Source organism: Camellia sinensis, chromosome 13 (genome assembly GCF_055761805.1).
Source record: "Camellia sinensis isolate YWXY chromosome 13, ASM5576180v1, whole genome shotgun sequence".
Lineage (NCBI taxonomy): Eukaryota > Viridiplantae > Streptophyta > Magnoliopsida > Ericales > Theaceae > Camellia > Camellia sinensis.
In genome coordinates, this window is record NC_138973.1 from 76,413,394 (window position 1) to 76,432,144 (window position 18,751).

The following is an 18,751-nucleotide window of genomic DNA, read 5'->3' on the forward strand; positions in this document are numbered from 1 at the left end:
CTCTCTCTCTCTCTCTCTCTCTCTCTCTCTCTCTCTCTCTCTCTCTCTCGTCTCAGTGAGTTTCTTCAAATCATTCATGCGTATTTCAACTTCTTCGCCTCTCTTCGATCACTTGTTTCTTATCATCTGAACTCACTGTAGTCACAATCGTAGATCACCTTTCGACGAAGCTTTGGTTTGAATCAACCATTCCTCATCTGTTATAGGTACAAGCTGAACCATTCAATTCTTAATTGTGTATTTTCTGTGCTACAAAAATGATGAACTTGCTCTGAACTTGCTTGATTTCAGTTCTGAATTCGAATTATTATTATTATTTTTTGTCATGTTAGATTGCAGCATATGTTACATCAGCTAATCTGGATTTGAAAGTCAGAGCAAGGAGATATAAATAATTATGTATTTTTGACGAAGCTTTTATAGATTCGGACCTTATAGCGTTCAATAAATAATTGTGTATTTTATGTCATTAATTGTGTATTTGATTTCAGTTCTGTACTGCGAAAATGATGAATGTGTATTTTCTATATCCAAATTTCTGTCATCTCTTATGTAATTTGCTTGACAATAGATTCGGACCTTTTAGCGTTCGATAAATAACAAAATTGAATAGATTATATAGCTGTTCAATCCAATCCTTTATTGTTTATGTAGCTGTTATATTCAGTGAGTCAATCTTTTTTTATGTTCGATGAGATGCTCATGATTGAATAGATTAGTGTTTTTGATCTTTTCATTTGCATTGTTCTATGGCACTTGGAGGCCATTGTTCATCTATGAATGTTTTACTTGGAAACCTGCAACAAGAATGGTTTCAAGAAATAAATATGCTAAACTACTGATGTATTGTTCTGTGGCACTTGGAGGCCATTGTTTATCTGTATATATGATATGATTTTACTTTCAATTGTTAATGCTCTGCTTATTGGTGAAATCCATATGCTGGAGCAGATGTGTATCGCTTGGTTATCATCCTTCTGAACAGTGGCTGCTCAAAATCATTCTCTCTTTTTATTTTTTTGGACTTTGCTGTTTAGTAGTTGATGTACTCAATCTGTTGGAAACATTTTAATGTTCATATTACTCTAGAGGGTATAAGACATTCTTTAATTCGACAAGAGGGCAGCATCATATTTAGCCTCCTGGAGAGAGCACAATATTGTTTCAATGTTGACACATATGACCCTAACGCTTTTTTCATGGATGGGTTCCACCGCTCGGTTGATTTCATGGTCAAAGAAACTAAAAAGCTTCATGCTCAGGTATGTTATGCCTTAATTTATGAAAGGAGGAAAATAGAATGATTTTATTGCTAGTTTCTGATTTATTTTTTAGTGCATATCAGGTTGGAAGATACAAGAGTCCCGATGAGCATCCTTTCTTCCCAGATGACTTACCAAATCCAATGCTGCCACCTCTGTAGTACCCTCAGATAAGACAATAGATACAATGGTTTTAGTTAATTTACTCTGAGCCAGAATTATCATTGGCATAGCTTGTAACATAATGCGTAACATGCAAATTTATGAAGTTTGGATTGGAACATGGCAAACTTGGAGGGTGCTTGTTCATGACTTCTTGAGCTCAATTTAATTTGATGAAGTCAACCACATAGATTTGCTACATGCATGAAACTTTATCAAATCCAAGTGTAGAATATAATCTTGATGTTAATTTAGTAAAATCTTGGGATCAACTATTACAATTGTTAAACTCTCTCTTTCTCACTATGCACTTGTTTGTGCTTGCAAATTTTTATGCCAACCATTGCTGACAGAGCCCCTTGTTTTATGTATTCAAATAGGTTCTTCATCCCATCGCTGATGCAATCAATATCAACAATAAAATATGGGATATGTATTTTAGGGATCTTCTTACAAGACTAGTCAGGGAAGGAGATGATGGTAGCTACAGTTCAGCTGCAGTCTGTGACACAATTTGCTTGCAGGTATACATTTTTAACATATAACTAATCTCGATTAGTTTGAACTATGAATTATTGGAACAGGAGATGATTTTACTGCAATAATGTACTGTGAACTGCATTTTAATGCTTCTGAGTGTGTGCTAGCTTTAACACACCTATTTGTAGATGATGATTTGTTTTTAATTTGATTTTGTCCATGAAACTCATCATGTTTAATTTTCTACAAATGATAAAGCAAGCAGTCTAAACTGAATATCCTATGCTGAATTATAAACAAGACATTTTCCCCGTTAAAAAACAGTGAATGATCCATTTGCCAAGTATTACTGACCGCCTACAGTGTTCACTAGTTACATTAATGATCCAACATTCTTTCTCATGATAGAAGTAAAGTAATTGATGGATTTGTTGCTTTTGCAGATATATGCTGACTAATTATATATATATATATATATATTAGCATAACGTTTTTCAATATGTTTTTTATATATCCCAAAGCATGGCATTTAACATAGTTTTGGGGATTAACCAATCATTCTAACTTGCAACTATTCGTTCTATGTATTGATGTACTTTGTTTGTAGGCTTTCTCAAAGAGAATTCATTATGGTAAATTTGTAGCAGAGGCTAAATTTAGAGCTTCACCAGATGCATATGAAGCTGCCATTAGAGCACAAGTTTATATTTTATTTTTCATATGCACCCAATGCATCCATTCCTTTAGTATAACTTTTTCAAAACCTTGTGTGCCGAAACAGGTCATGATCACTTTGATTTTGTTAAATTGTGGTGCTTGTGATTTTGCAGGACATGACTCGGCTGATGGATTTGCTGACGTATCCCACTGTGGAAGAGACGATAAAGAGGAGAGTAGAGATGAAAGCCAAAACTTATGGGAAAGAGGTGACTGATAATAATAATGTAGAGGAAGACGGAGCTGATCGGTATGCAAAATAAAACCAAGCTTGGTTGCTGACCTATATGGGGACTGGATCATGCCCTTGACAAAGGAAGTTCAAGTTGAATATTTATTGAGAAGGTTTGATTGAATTAAGGTCAATTTCTAAAAATAAAATCATATATGTATATTATACTACAATATGAAGAAATAGCGCAAGTTAGCATTAATATCAATACCTCATTCATCAATATATTTTAATATCTTCAGTTGTATTTGGATTTTTTTGAACTACAATTTTTCAAAGCTTAAATACGTTCCAGAGGGTAAGGAATACCCGGTTCTTTGTAGGAGGTTAGCGACTGAAAACAAAGGTTGGGTGGAGAATGTTGTCAATTACGTTAGAGGAGGATTTGGGAGGGAGGAAATTTTACTTGATTGGAATGAAATTGCAGAAGAATATGGTTAGTTTCTTTCTTACATTCTTATTTGCAAGAAGAATTATTTCTTGTTTACAGGTTTTGTATGTACATTGGCAGTCTTGCTTCATATCTATATTCTAGTACAGGAAGCTTAAATGTTATTTGCAAGAAGAATTATTTCTTGTTTGCAGGATATAATAGCTTCAAGTGGTTTGCTTTGCATAACATTTAAGCTTGAAGGTCTAAACTGTTTGACTGTTTAAAATGAACCTCATAGGTATTTATTGCTCAAGCAAAGATAATTTGAATGATGTCTAATATATTGATGTATAGTTTTGCAGGTAGTGTTGAGGGAGTAGTTGATATGATTGGGTGGGTGATATTGAGAGCTAAATTTGAGAATTTTTTATTTTATTTTATTTGAGTACTTGAATCTATTAGTATTTTGTATAAATACTTTTAAGGATGGTTGATGAATATTTGTTTTGCATGTATAGAAATTTATATTTTGTATGTACATTTTCTTTTTTCTTTTTTCTTTTTTTTTTGTGAAGAAAGATAATTTGTTGAGGGAAGTGATGGAAAATAATACATGAGTATTAGAGTTTTTGCAAATATCACTTTACATTTATTGTATATAATATTTGAATATATATATATATATGATAATATAGATTGTTAAAACATTGTAAGCATTTTTTTTTAATAATTTTTTTGCGATGGTGACAAGATGGTCGCTAATACATCATAGGCATTTTTTAAATTTTTTTGCGACGGCAAAACAATGGTCGCCATAAGTAGATTAAGTGGTCGCAAATAATTTGCGACTGTTGTTTTGCGGTCACAAAAAATATTTGCCACCCTCACATTCGCGACCCCCATTTGCCGTCGCATAGGCCGTCGCAAAAGGTCTTTTGCGACTTGTTTTGTTATTATTTGCGACGGCTTGTAGTGGTCGCAACAAGTATTTTTTTTAGTAGTGCAACAGTGTTCTTGAACCCTCTCATACAGAATATTTATCGAAATCTAATCTAAATAAATACTAAAATGTGAGTATTACAACTAATAATCTCAATTCTATGCTACAATCGAATAATCAAACAACCCCTAAGGTTCTCAAAACCACCCCAATGAACTATATTGCCGATCAAGGACCTTTTAAACTAAGATCCAAGTAGTGTTTTTGTCTCATAAATTTTTTAATCAAATCACCTAGACTACCAAGTGTATGTGTCAAATCCATTTAATATTAAAATACATAACATTATATATAAACAATACAAAAGAAGCTTCTATGTATTGTTTGGTTTTTTGAATCAGTCAAATGTATATTACTAGTAGATGTATCCATTGAGCAAACGGAAAAAATTTCTCAAAACAAAGTCACTAGTCAATATTCAAATGCTGGGCTAACGCGTTTGGAAGACAAGAAAACAAAAATACGAAGACTCCACGATTTTGATGGGTTTATAGTTGTAGTTTGTGCCGTCTCTGAAATACTAAAATGAAAAAGAATCAACCAAACACTCCATTATTATTTCTTGGTATTTCTCACCAACCAAAAACTCACCCCCTCCACCTCCACCACCACCACCACCACCACCTCCAATCCAACATCCACCCATGACCGAAATGGAACAGATCAAGCCCTTAGCTCCCTCATCTCACCGGATCATCTTCGAAGACGATCACGCCATCTCCACGGAGTTGAAGAAGCACCGCAGCCTCAAATTCATCAAGTGTTGTGGCTGCATCGTCGCCCTCGTGTTAATCCTATCTGTCACCCTCTTAGTGCTCATTTTTACCGTGTTAAAAGTCAAAGAACCCGAGATGAAAATGAACTCCATGATGGTGCAAGGTTTGGATCGTGTTAATCCTACCACAAACTTAACAGTCATAGTTGATGTGTCGGTAAAAAACCCAAATGTGGCCTCCTTCAAATTTACTAACTCCACCACGAGCATTTACTATGGCGGCATGGTCGTGGGGGAGGGAAGGAATCCTCCGGGCATTGCTAAGGCTAGGAGGACGCTTCGAATGAATGTCACGATTGATGTGATACTAGAAAAAGTGGTGGGTGTTGAGAGATTTAGCAGCGATTGGAGTTCGAGAACATTGCTTATGAGTAGCTACACCATGGTCGATGGAAGGGTGAAGATAATTGGAGTATTCAAGAAGCATGTTGTGGTGAAGATGAACTGTACCATGACTGTTAACATAACAAGCAGGGGGATTCAAGATCAAAATTGCAAGCATAGTGTTTTGCTCTAGGATTTTATTATTTTGCCATTCGTGTTTTCTCATGATCAATAAACATCCCATTTTGTCCATTTTTATCTTTTTTGTGGAGTTTTATTGGTCAGGAGCATTAATTGTATTACATATAGTCATATAGTCATGGTGATATTCTTATAATTATAATTCACATTTATAGGAGTTTTAATTTGAAATTAAAAAATTATAAAAAGTAGTCATTATGTAATTGTGGAGGACAAGAATTCTGTCAAAGAAACCCAAGCCCAGATAAACCCAGAAAATGATGGGCAAGCCCACAACCCGAAACCAAAACTTGTTCAGCTATAGAAAACCAAAAAGAGCTGATCACAATGGTCGGCCGAGATTAGTACAATCTGATAAATCTATACGAAGTGACAGTAAGAGAAAATATATGATTTCTCACAAGTAAATTAATTAATAGGAATAAAAATTAATGTAGAAAAATTAAATCAACAGCCACACAAAAATTTTACGTGGTTCTCTCAATGTGAAGTATGTCCACGAGATCAAAATTCGATTCCACTATCAACTAAAAAATTTTCAAACGATTACAAACAAGACACGAATGGTCTCACAAACCATCCTTACGTGAATTCCAATTAATTACAAATAAAAAAAAAAAAACCTCACCAAATAAATGAACAAAAATCTTCAAAATAGAATTATAGAAGACTCAAAATAATATACCCAAATCAACCGAACATGCTCACTGACAATACTTTAACCAAGCCACCGAACTAATTTGTCAATCGAATTTGTATAGCAGTTGCCAAATCCAAAAACAATCACAGCACGATTTGATTTTCTGATACAAAGAACAAAGGCACTATCTCACCAAATTGATAATCACGGATGCAACGCTCAAGAAAGATAAAATCAGCAACTACACCTTCGGAAGAAACAATATATATAAATATGTGGTTGATTCTTGAGGTTTTTATCAAAACCTAATTGTTATTATTGAACTTCTAAAAGGTAGATATAATATATTAAAATATATTATAACTAACACCAAATTAAACTAAATTCTTTTAATAAATAAATTGGGCTCCAAACTCTATTAGAGAGATATACCGAACAGTGACTTCTGACAAAGAGGTTACCTATTCGATGGAAGAACAGGTATCTAACAACTATCAATGGAATGACCTCTGACAGAATGCCCAGCATCGATGAGTCCAAATTCTCGGCCGCCCTACCTGGCAGCCGTTCCCAACAGCCCCCAAAACGACGTCGTTTTGGGGGTTTTTTTGGGTTTTTTTTCTTTCTTCTTCCTCGTTCGAACAGAACCAAAGGGGAGGGGAGGTGAAGAAGAGAGAGAGGGGGAGGGGAGGTGAAGAAGAGAGAGAGGAAGGGAGAAGAAGAGGGAGCCGCCGGTGGGCCGGACTGGAGGGGGCCATAATCACCGGGGGAGGAGGAGGAGGAGGAGGCGGAGGCGGAGGCGACAGCGGTGCAGCTGCTGTGACGAGCTGGATCGGGCGATGATCGAACGGCTGGCGAGCTCGATGACCTGCGACGGCGAGTCTTCGGCGAATCCGGACCCCCTCCCCTCCCCTTCCTCTCTCTCTTCTTCCCCTCCCCTCCCCTCCCCTCCCCTCTGGTTCTGCGGAGAAGAAGAAAAGAAAAAAACAAAAAAAAAATGAAAAAACCCCCAAAACGACGTCGTTTTGGGGGGCTGCTGGGAACGGCCGCCGAGAAGGGCGGCCGAGGATCCGGATTCAGCATCAATAACTAGGTATTGAACTGTTGACTATCAACTCAAGCTATAAGAGAAAGGGATAACTTATATTAACATTGTAATTAATTTTTAATTTTTTGTAAAAAAAATTTAAAAAAATAATTCAATGACTGAGTTATCTATGATTAAACTTTTAAATTTTTCTATCTTTTTCTTATAAAATTTTCATCTTAATCAAACGCTTATAAGAAAATATATTTTATTTTCTATTTCTTTTCTTTCACCTCATTTTCTTTCAGTTTCACTTCTATCAAATTTTCTTTCTAATTAAACAAAACCCCTATAGAGAATTTGGCCTAATGGATGTATAAAACTTTTGTAGTGTGAGATTATAAATTCAACTCCTATAGAGAAGAGTTTGATATCTTTTGTAATGGTTTATTTCTCCCCAATTATGGGGGTTTGGGCTAAGTGTGTTTCATTTATTGGTTGTGTTATTGGGCTGGTAAACCTTTTAGCTATTGTGGATTAGTAGTATGTTTGATGATATAATATTTTTCATACTTATAAATAATGTTCTATTGATTAATAAAAAAAAAATTAAAAAAACTCATAAATGTAGTTTTTCTTTTCATGTTCCCTTTTCTTCTCTTTGGAAAAAAAAAATTATTATTAAAAAAAATAAAAAATTTAAACCTTGGCAATAATCTTAAGTGTTATATATATATATATATATGTTGGGGGGGGGGGAGGGTTGTTTTCATCTGAAGTTAGAAGAGTAAAAAGCAGTTAGAAGAGAAAAAAATTCAAATGGTATGAACTTAATTATTACTTAATCAAAGTTTTAATCTTATTATAGTGTAGCACTATTTTGTGGTTGTTGGGAGATTGCGAGTTCAACTCTTATAGAGAAGAATGGGTGTTGAACCAGTAAACGTGACATACATCTAACTTATGACGTGTAGTGGTTATTTTTCATATACTCCTGAAGACAAGCAGGACCATAAATTAGCTCCAAATACCAATTAGTCAATCCAAATAGCCAAACCAGGTCAACCCATGTTCTACTAAACAGAGACTAACCCACTCTTAGAAATTCGTGAACATAGGATATGACCTTATACAAAGTAGAATAATAAGAGTGATTGTTACAATATCTAAAAGAGAGAGAAAGAGAAATTTGTGTCATATTGAATATTGTAACAATGTATACAAGACTCCTTTATATAAGAGGAGAGAAACATAAGTATGATAATAAATATAATATAGTATGTATGATAGATAGAATATACAGTTACTATATTTAACACTCCCCTCAAACTTAAGTAGGGATACCAACTTGAGTTTGGAGAGAGAAATTAAGACTAAAAATAAAATAAAATATGAATAGATCCAAGGCAAATGAATTGCAAAGTCCGAATGAGAGCGCAAGGGCGCTTGAGATAGATCAAAGGCCGGAGCTAATGTTGGAAAATAGTTTATGATCATATCGAACCATTGTAAGAACAGGGTCGGAGCTAACAAAGCTAACACCGAGAAATAGTTTATGGTCGTGCCAAACCATTATAGAAGAAGAATGGGTGTTGAACCAGTAAACGTGGCATATATGTAACTTATGACGTGGTGTTGAACGGTAATAGCAATAGATGAAGAAGTGCGCCAGGGAGTGGCTTGGGAAGGAACCATGTGCGCCAAAAGGCAGCTTCGAAAGAAACCATGTGCGCCAAAGGGCGGCTTGGAAAGGAACAAAATGAGCCAAGGAGGCAGCTTAAGTAGTGCGCCAAGGGGACGACTCCGGGTAGTGCGCCAAGGGGCGGCTTAGAGAGTACACCAAGGGGGCGACTTAGGTAGTGCGCTAAGGAGAAACTTAGGTGGTTTGCCTGGTGTATAACCATGCTCACTATGATATAGGTATAATACCCTCTCCTCCGCCTCAAATTCAAATAGGTTTAAAGATAGAAACCTATTTGAGGTTAAAGCAAAGGGAAAGACAGAGTAGAAAAAAAAAAAAAAAAAAAAAAAAAAAGATTGTGTCACACCCCAAATTTTATTACCCGGATATATTACCAAAATCTTTAATTTAAGTCCAGTTACATAACATGTCATTACTACAAAAACAGATAAAGATCACACTTTTTTTGTGTGATGTATGTTATTTAATCACACCTTTTAAGTTTTATTAAAGTGTGATCTTTGGGAGTGTGATTAAAAGTGGTCATTTTTAATCACACTTTTTAAGTGTGCTTAATAACATTTAGATCACACATTTTAAGTGTGATTAAAAATCTTTTAAGTGTGATTAAAAATATTTAGATCGCATCTTTTAAGTGTGATTAAAAATCTTTTAAGTGATTAAAAATATTTAGATCACACCTTTTAAGTGAGATCTTTGGAAGTGTGATTAAAAATGGTCATTTTTAATCACGATTAATAACATTTAGATCACACATTTTAAGTGTGATTAATAACATTTAGATTACGTCTTGTAAGTGTGATTAAAAATATTTACATCACATCTTTTAAGTGTGATTAATAACTAATAAAATCTGTGATAAAAAAAAGGGGTTCGACATATTTGAAAAATAGTCATTATTATTTTTATATGCACATTTGAAGAATGTAATACACACTATATACTATATTTTGAATCATAATCACATATTAAATAGAATAATGTCATATATTTCATAAATGAAAATTAAATATTCAAAAGTATATACAAAGGAATTAAATAAAAAAAATTAATTGTGCTTACATATATTAAAAAATGAAAAAACCTAAAAATCTAAGTTCTTTAATTCTTGGACCATATTTTGCATCACTCTAAAAAATTTCTGACCTGAAAAATGAAAACATAAATTAATCCAGAAACCGCTGATGAATATGAATAAACATGTGAATTGCATGTTTGTGCCCAAGAATGGATAGCACTGCAACAAAAATAAATTTTACAAGTGGATAACAGTGAAGAAGAGCCACGTGCAAGAAATCATCAATGTGAATTTCCAATGATACGTACCAAGACCAATAAGAGATAGAACAAGCATCAACACAGCAATAATGATCAGTGTCGATCGCCTGCAATTAAGGTTTTTTGCCAGTCAACATTTTGAGGTCAATACAAAATCTAAATTTGATGATAATACCAAGGTTGTGAACTCATACACTGTATTGAAGACTCTCTGTATTGTTTCAGAATTTTCACTTGTTTTCTAGCTCAATGTATCTACTGCAGTATATAAATCTGCATTCAACTTGTCAATTTCATCTTTGTCATTTGAAGGAAGAAAAACCTGGACCATATTAATGGTTTTCGCAAGTAATAGATACTCTGTGACATTTCTTAATGTATGCACAGTGTAGTCTGACTAGTTCACAACAAACTTCAGAGTATGCATCACGTCACCATGGAATTCACCCTGTCCAACAGAAAGAAGTATACATCCAATCCTGGATGATGAAAGAGCAGGTTCGTTAGGAAGAGACCAAAAAGATAAGATGGCAAAAAATAACATGATAGAAGTTGAAAAAAAAATCTATTTGACAAATGGAACACTAAGGAACAAAGGCACAGGAAATAAGCAACAAAAGTTCGACTAAAGAAAATAACAATTAAACTCCCAATTAGTGTGCAAATTCAAATTTTGATGGACATTGTAAGTTACAGTTTTATAAGTCCAGAGTTCCCAGTAGACTACCAGCAAATATATGTACAACATCTTATATTAGACTACCAGTGTTTTGATGAAATTTAAAAAGAACGTTGAAGAAAATTTTGACCTGCCTTAATTAGATTTGAAGATGATTTAAAGAAATTGACATCTCAATCAATAATTTAAACAAGAAATATTTGTACAACATCTTATATAAATTCTTTAAAAATAAAAAGAACCAAACATGTAATTTCTTAATCTAGCAACTAGAATCAAGGGACCATTTATTCAAAGACAAAGTATTCATTTCTTCATTCATGAAACTGTCTATGGCTGGACGTAAAATGATTAATTGGAAAGTTGAGATTGAAAATGAGTAATTAGGAAAAGTCCCACCTATAAGATGAATTGGTTTTACCCCCACAAACATACAAGCCATAAATTTGAAGGAACGGTTTCAACAATAAATAGTCTTTATTAGCAGAAAATTGCATAGGGTCATTGATGTGTTGCTGGTGTCACAAATCAAAACCAAATAAAAAGAAACCAAGCAAAAGTTGGGTAGTACATGGAGGTTGCACTTTTCAGGGTACTCATAATGTGTGTGTTTTTTAGGACTATGTGTTAGACTGTTCCTTTCCAGCTAAGGAAGTGGGATATGCGAACGAGATGCTTTCTCTAGATCTAACGTCTCCAACTGTTTAGATATTAATCTTGTAACAAAAGTGTTGCAACTTTTGCTAACTTATTATACACATCTAAGTTCTAACTAAAGCTTCTTGGCTGCTTAAATATAGTTAGCATGATTCTAAAGACATAATTTGAAGAAATTCACTTTTAAAGCAGAAAATGGCACATCATAACAAGTAAACCAGACATTCATTATATTTAGATCAAAAAGAAGGTTGATATGTGCACCTGTGACCAAAACATAACACCGGCCAAAAATGCAAGGGTGTGCACTATTTCATTCTTTGCGTTAAGACCCATGTACACAAGGAAGTCTCCTGATGTCTAGAGTAAAGAGGAAAAATTAGATACAGAGAATAGTGTTTTAGCACAACCAATCCATAATCTAACAACAAACCACTCACCTTCCACAACCAAGGCAATACCCCCAGAAAACAAAATTGCAAAGTCCATCAGTATAGTTACAAACTCATGAACAAAATGGAAGTGGCTGAAAGTTAAGAAAGGCAAATCAGAGCACAACCAAAATAGCTATATTAGTGAGTAGCACAGGTAAAAAAATATAAATGAGGAAACTTGTGACCAAATAAAAAACAACAAAACCTTTTATCAAGACTATAGGCTCGAGATTTTTCAAACTTTTATTGGCTAATAAGTCCTTCCAAAGTCTTACAATGACACAACCACAAACAATTCTTAGTAATAAAACACAACCACAAACTTTGAAGAAAAATCAGAAAGCATAAGTAAGAATGTTTAGACTCTTACAATGACATTTAAGTAAGAATCCAGCTTGTGTAGATTTTCATAAATTAAGTTGATAGCATCTCTAATCTCACAATCTGTCCATTGAGAGCCTTCCTAGTTCACTTCTGGAAATTTCTCAAACATTAGAGGGAATGAATAGCTCCCATCAACAGAAGAGTCACTCTGCACAGTAATTACACAAACAAAAAATGGTATAAAAGTACATCAAAATTAATGGTAAGTAGTTCTACCTTCTTTTGATGCTTTATGTTTATCAATAAAATTAGAAGTTAAAAGAGAAAAACAAAAGAAAAGAGAGGAAAATAATACAAAGGTAAATTGCAACTACAACAGGGAAAGCCAGAGGAAAACAAAGTAGGTCATTAGTGAGAGAAGTGACCTGACACACTGTATGAAAATGGCCAATTGACGCCTCCAATTTTGAAAATAAACCATTAATAGTGACCAATAATAAGGGCAATGACTTCTCAGAATGCTTTACTAATTCCTCACCGAATTTGTCAACCTCTATATAAATCTGTATCAACCAACAAGAAATTAGTCCAGAAGAAACTTTTGTATCTCAAAAACAGAATCATAGTCAAATAGAGCAAAAGGCTTTGATCAAAATATACAAATCTATATATGTTAAATCACCAAATATCAATTAAAACAATAACAAATCAAATGCGAGAAGTAAAATAATTAAATGAAATTTATGAGACAGAGATAAGAATTCGTACTGGATTAGAGTACAAAGTTGACGCCATTAACTTCCTCTAGTTCGGAACAATTTTGAGGACCAATTCGGTTCCGATCAAATCATCTACATGCTTTGTAGATTCAGCCCCGTGAATAGATTATTCGAATCACAAGAAGAAAGAATTCCATAGATTCAATCTATATTTTAAGTGGATTCCACTCTCACCCTATGTGAGAGATTAAGGTCCGGTTCTATGATTAAATACGTTATCTCCAAAATTGAACTGTAGGATCAATGACTTCCAATAGAGAAAGAAAACTACTCTTAAAACCATCTTTTCAATTAAACCAGTCGTCCATCTAGACATAACTATAAAAATTATTTGATGCACAATTGAAACATAATTCATTAAACAATTATGTTAGTCTATAAGGATAATAAGATCAAAACACAAAGGACTAACCTTCTCAAATCAAGCAACCTTGGGTGGCCATATGACCCATTCCATTGATTCTTGCTTCAAGCTCTGCTGCAAACAAACAAACAATAATTAGGTGCATGTGTTTCTCAGTATATTTTGTCACAATGGACGAGTATTTTCACGAGTTCATCTTGTATGCAGATGAACAAATGGTAATGATAATGAAAAGCACAAGGGCAAGGTCAGAAAAAATGTATTCATGTTTTGGCTCATAACTGCATACACAATAGCTAGTGATTAAAGAAATACTATGTAGTCAGATAAAAAAATGAAAAGTATTAAACAAATTCATTGACTTATGCCTTCTTCTAAGCAGCCAACTAAGTATTTTGAAAAGCACCCTAAACATGAGAAAAATATTACCAGGTCAATACTGAGACATTCTCAAGAGTTCAATGAAGTCACTTCTTGCTGTGATTTCTACTAGATGTAAGAATTCACTCAACTGTTATACTTTCTGAAATCAACCCACCTTGGAATTTGTATAGATTTTGCAACTCTCAAAGTCACAAATTCACAATGCTGGCCTGATTGAAAACAATCCACCTCTGTTTTTTTTATATGGGCTTTGCATCACCCTACCTCACAAATCTTGAAATCTTCTTGACTATATAAGATTTTAATTACAACGCATCTCTAATTTTTATGTGGTTTTGTTCCCTCAATCTCACACTTGTTAATTTCTTACCCTAAACCACAAATTTTCACTTCCCAGATCTTCTAATGACAAAATACTCAAAATCTTTATTGGTAGAATTTCACCAACACCAAATATGTTTTTTGATTTTTCACTCATATTTGCTGACCCACCAATCTCAGATTTTCAGTTTCTTGTTGTAAACTCAAAGTCAGGAAAGGATGAATAGATAGTCTTTGGGCACATTGAACACAAATAATACAATAAAAAGTCAGGAAATGATGAATAGATAGTCTTTGGGCACATTGAACACAAATAATACAATAAAAAAATTCAAAAAGTAGTCTTTAACTTTGAAGTTCGAAGAAACATACAAAGCAAATTCAAAGTACCAACCTTTACTTGTCAAGTTCGTATGAGACAAAACTCAATGAAACCCACTGAAGATGTTGATTTTTAGAGCCGGCATTGATGGTTGGAAAGTATCATTTGAAAGCTAGTGAGAGAGAATAATGAGAAATACATGCAGGTGAGAAAGAGAGTGAAACAAAAATCTGGTGAACGGAAATCATAGAAAGAGTTCACATATGAAATTGATGAGTGTTTTTTAGTGTTAAATTGGAAATTCTAGAAAAACAGAGAGATTGATGGATAATGGATTATAGATGAAATTGAGTTGGGTACCAAAGCATTTAACTCAAATTCCAATGCTAATACCTATATCTACATTCACATGTACAAAAAATGAGTACAGTGAGAATCGATTGAATTATCCGTAGCTCTCTAGGGTTTGGTCGTCCTTCAAGATCTGTCATCGTCGGCACTAAGGTGGTGGTTCTGCGACAGAAGGAGGTGCTACGCGACGGGTAACGGCGGATCGGTGATGGCAAATCCAACGCTGATGGTGATTGTTGTTGTTGGGGATGAGAGTTTCAAAGCTAGGGTTTCTAATACAGGGGAGAGAAAGATAATAAAACCCTAGTTATTGCTAAGTGAGTGGAGAGAGGGGGAGAGGAGAAGACGGGAGGAGAGGATTTTATTTGTTTGTGTTTCCACTGTGATACTATATATATACTAGCGTATGACCGTGCCTAAAGGCACGGTGTAAATAATTTTAAAATTAAAATACAGTTATAATTTATACGTATTATGTTGAAATTTATACAGTTTATGTCATTTTTTAATAAAGATACTGAAAAAATATATTGAAATATTTTGCTTGTATTACACGCTCTACAAAAATCAAATAAAATGACAACTCTCCCTAATCTTAATGCAAATTAAGAAACAAACATTTAAGATTTAAAGTTATATTGCATATCAAAATATAAAAGGCAGTAAAAAAAAGTGTAAACACTGAACAAAAAATAGAAATAAAGTTATACTGTCATACACCAAAAGAGTAGGTTAAAACTTTACAAAAAGTGAGTTAAAGCTTTACAAAAGATGTGTCACTAACATGTCATACACAAAAAATTATATTGTCATACACCAAAAATATGTATGCTTTACAAAAGATGTGTCAATAACATGTCTTCAAATATGCGTTTGCCCAAACTTCCTCCTCATTACTTTCCAAAAAGTCTTTGTATCAACTTTTATGTATCCCCAATGAGGAATATGCACAACAATCTGGTAATTTGTGGAAACAAAAAAAATATAGATTAGTACATGTGTTGGAAATATACATGTCAAAATATTTTCAGATTGAAATTACCTTATTACATCCCCATCAAAGCAAGGTAGTCGTATTTCTCCTTTTAAGCTCCATAGATTTTTCGGTCCAATCCTACAAAAGTCCAAATTTCAAATTATTATTAAATTGAAATTTTTTAAAAAGTTATATAATCAACAGAAATAAATCTACGTGGTTACCTTCTAATAAAACGTCATTTAATCTGCATAGAGTACTACAGCAACACTTCAGGATAAACAATATTTGTAGTAGAATCCAAATTATCTTTAGGAGGGAGAATACTTATACGATCAAATGATGTACATCTAGACAATGCCACATATAATTGCCCATGGCTAAATACTGGTATACGCAAATCAACCCCAACAAATTTCACAGATTGTCCTTGAGATTTATTAATGGTCAAGGCATATGCCAATCAGACTGGAAATTGACGTCTTGTCATTTGGAAAGGCATTTCTGAAGAAGATGGTGTCAAAGATATCCTTGGTATGAATGCCAAATTGCCAAACTTTTCTCCAGTTAAAATTTGAGCTTCAATTATGCGAGTGCCGCACCTAGTAACCATCAATCTTGTACCATTACATAGTCCATCTTTCGGTGCAATGTTTCTCAACAATATTATAGGACAACCCACTTTCAACTCTAACTTAAAAGTTGGCAACCCAGGAGGATCCAATGAATTTAAATATTCATTAGGATATCTATTTGTAATGGTAGGATCAATTTCATTATCTTCAGACATTTTATCTGCTGCAAGATAAGTATATAATCTCCCTGGAAAGATATTCAACGCAGTAGTATTAATGTCACTGACATCATCGTTACGCGCAGATAGAATTGTGCGTTCAGTTAAAAATGTTGGGGTTGACGTCTCTATCATATTCAATTGTGGATAAACTGTAGAGAGTAATTCATTCAAATCTTGACATTTGTGTATTGTTGATGGAAGGTTAACGATTTCTTGAGGATTGGTCCCAATCTAAAAAAAAGTGAAATCAATAAAAGAGTAAGTGTAAACACAATTTATTAATTTAAAATCTATATAATACAGGTTAAAGTAGTGTTACCTCCATTAAGAAATTTGCAAAATTAGCATTTTCATGGCCTTCATGATTCAAGCGCATATTCAAATCCAAAGTCAAGATATATATATGCTTCCATAGAACAGAGTGTCTTAATGATGCATTCACAATTTGCTCACGAACTCCTTTGGGTATAACTGGTAAGATTTGTCGAAAGTCTCCTCCAAGAACAACAGTAATACCCCCAAATGGCTTTTCACTATCACAAATGTCCCTCAATGTACGATCAACTGCCTCAACACAATGTCTATGTTGCATAGGAACTTCATCCCAAATTATGAGTTTTGTTTCTCTAAATAACTCAGCTTGTAATGATTGTTTGCTAAACCCACAAAGTGAATTTTCCAAGACATCTAACGGAATGGAAAATGTTGAATGTGCAGTGCGACCTCCTACCAGTAACAGTGATGCAATTCCAGACGAAGCCACAGTAACAACGATATGCCCAAGGCTACGACATTTTAATGCAATCGTATTGTATAGAAATGTTTTCCCTGTTCCTGCACCCCCATTCAGAAAGAAAACAGTTCCTTTATTTTGAAAAACTGAAGAAGTGATTATATTATAAGCATTCCGCTGTCCATTATTGAGACAATCAATAGTAATTTGTGGATCTGCATGTTCTGCCTCACTCTGCAGTTGTTGATGTTCAACTATTAATCGATTACCAACTACTGCACTCCAATTTGCAGTAGGTTGTGGCATGGGTGGGAAGTCAATTAAACTTTTGTCTGATTCATGAAGCATTTGATTCAAAAGATGGAGACCATAATCTTCAATTTGAGCCTCAGTTGGTTTAGAAATGACAAACAATGTACAAATCTTATGTGCAAGATCATCACATATATGCGTTGAAAATTGATTCCATAATGCATATGGATTTAGTGGAGAGCACTGGGTGAGAATAATACTAAACAATCTTCTCAATTGATACCCAATTTTTATGACTACAGCCTCTTTCAAGCATTGTATCCATTCTTCATCATCTTCTAAAAGCCCCCTTGCAATACATGCTAATTTAAATGTATCATGCACAACATTATCGACTGTGCGTAAAGACTGAAACGACTTTGGTCCTTTGACAACGGTTAGTAACAAACGTAGATAAAATCTTTCACCACAATTAGGGCTAGCAAAGTACATTCTACCAATTGCATATCCCCTTTCTCTTGATTTCCATCTCTTTTCTGACTTGAGCCAGACAAAATGTTGTGGAAATTCTTGATAAGTAAATGGACATTCATCTTCACTGGCAGCACAATATGCAAAGAAGCCAGTAAGAGTTGACATTTGTTGACCAGCTCTAGATTGAATCGTTTGTAATGACTCTTCTGGGTTAAAAACAACACGATGCATTCCAGGTAAATGAAGTGCCAATCGTACAACTGTTGGCATCTCTGCATGCAAAGGATGACCAAATATTCGCCAAGCAGCTTCTGGAGGTCCAATATACCTTGCATCGAGATATTGTTGAATCTCATTTATCATTCCTAACACCATCGTTGTACGATCATAACCCTTATAAATGTACTTATGTATATACTTGACACATCTCATTCCGGCACAAACTTCCACATTTATATGACAGTTGAAAAGTTTTGAAAGATATGCATTGTATGGTACGACATCCCTGTTATCAACTTCTTGCCCTCTTACAGTATGTACTTGACCATTATTGCGACGACGATAGATAGGGTATCCATCTTGATCCATAGTTGTTGTTTCTGTGAAAGCTCGAGGGTATCTCTTAGTGCATCTACCATTTTCCATACATGGTGCTTGCGGATTTCGAGCACCACATGGTCCATGTACCATACAACATTTGATAGTTTCAAAAAGCATTGGGTCCTCTTTTGG

General features: G+C 34.2%; 2 protein-coding genes and 1 pseudogene across 12 annotated transcripts; 2 read left to right on the top strand and 1 right to left on the bottom strand.

Moving 5' to 3' along the window:
* Positions 1-728: 728 nt before the first annotated feature.
* Positions 729-3,036, top strand: LOC114317630 (chorismate mutase 1, chloroplastic-like; annotated as a pseudogene).
* A 1,843-nt stretch (positions 3,037-4,879) lies between these two features.
* On the top strand, positions 4,880-5,518 carry LOC114317634 (late embryogenesis abundant protein At1g64065). The gene has a single exon (XM_028264400.2). It carries the CDS (start codon positions 4,880-4,882, stop codon positions 5,516-5,518), a length of 639 nt encoding a protein of 212 aa, XP_028120201.1.
* A 4,345-nt stretch (positions 5,519-9,863) lies between these two features.
* LOC114317851 (protein DGS1, mitochondrial-like) lies at positions 9,864-15,175 on the bottom strand. Of its 11 annotated transcripts, none has more exons than XR_014349066.1 (11): positions 14,831-15,175; positions 14,510-14,609; positions 13,459-13,524; positions 12,693-12,830; positions 12,314-12,475; positions 12,149-12,213; positions 11,950-12,035; positions 11,774-11,869; positions 10,368-10,652; positions 10,222-10,280; positions 9,864-10,041 (listed from the first exon to the last, which is right to left on the bottom strand). XR_014349066.1 is itself a non-coding variant. In XM_082902560.1 (11 exons), the coding sequence occupies exons 4-6, from the start codon at positions 13,060-13,062 to the stop codon at positions 12,407-12,409; spliced, it is 234 nt and encodes a 77-aa protein (XP_082758686.1). In that variant the 5' UTR covers positions 13,063-13,118; positions 13,459-13,521; positions 14,510-14,609; positions 14,831-15,172; the 3' UTR covers positions 9,864-10,041; positions 10,222-10,280; positions 10,368-10,652; positions 11,774-11,869; positions 11,950-12,035; positions 12,314-12,406. The 11 variants fall into 11 exon arrangements, 7 of the variants coding, with proteins under 7 accessions (XP_082758686.1, XP_082758685.1, XP_082758684.1 ...); XR_014349064.1 differs by having other exon boundaries at positions 13,459-13,521; positions 14,831-15,172; XM_082902560.1 differs by lacking the exon at positions 12,149-12,213 and adding an exon at positions 13,036-13,118 and having other exon boundaries at positions 13,459-13,521; positions 14,831-15,172.
* Positions 15,176-18,751: the final 3,576 nt, after the last annotated feature.

What these genes read in the sequence shown, in the direction of transcription:
- LOC114317851 (XM_082902560.1), bottom strand. Translation starts at nt 13,062, where the DNA reads ATGGCGTCAACTTTGTACTCTAATCCA. An exon ending in CAACTTTGTACTCTAATCCA is followed by an intron (nt 12,831 to 13,035) that starts GTACGAATTCTT and finishes TGGTTGATACAG; the next exon opens with ATTTATATAGAGGTTGACAA. An exon ending in ATTTTCATACAGTGTGTCAG is followed by an intron (nt 12,476 to 12,692) that starts GTCACTTCTCTC and finishes ATTACTGTGCAG; the next exon opens with AGTGACTCTTCTGTTGATGG.
- LOC114317634 (XM_028264400.2), top strand. Translation starts at nt 4,880, where the DNA reads ATGGAACAGATCAAGCCCTTAGCTCCCTCATCTCACCGGATCATCTTC.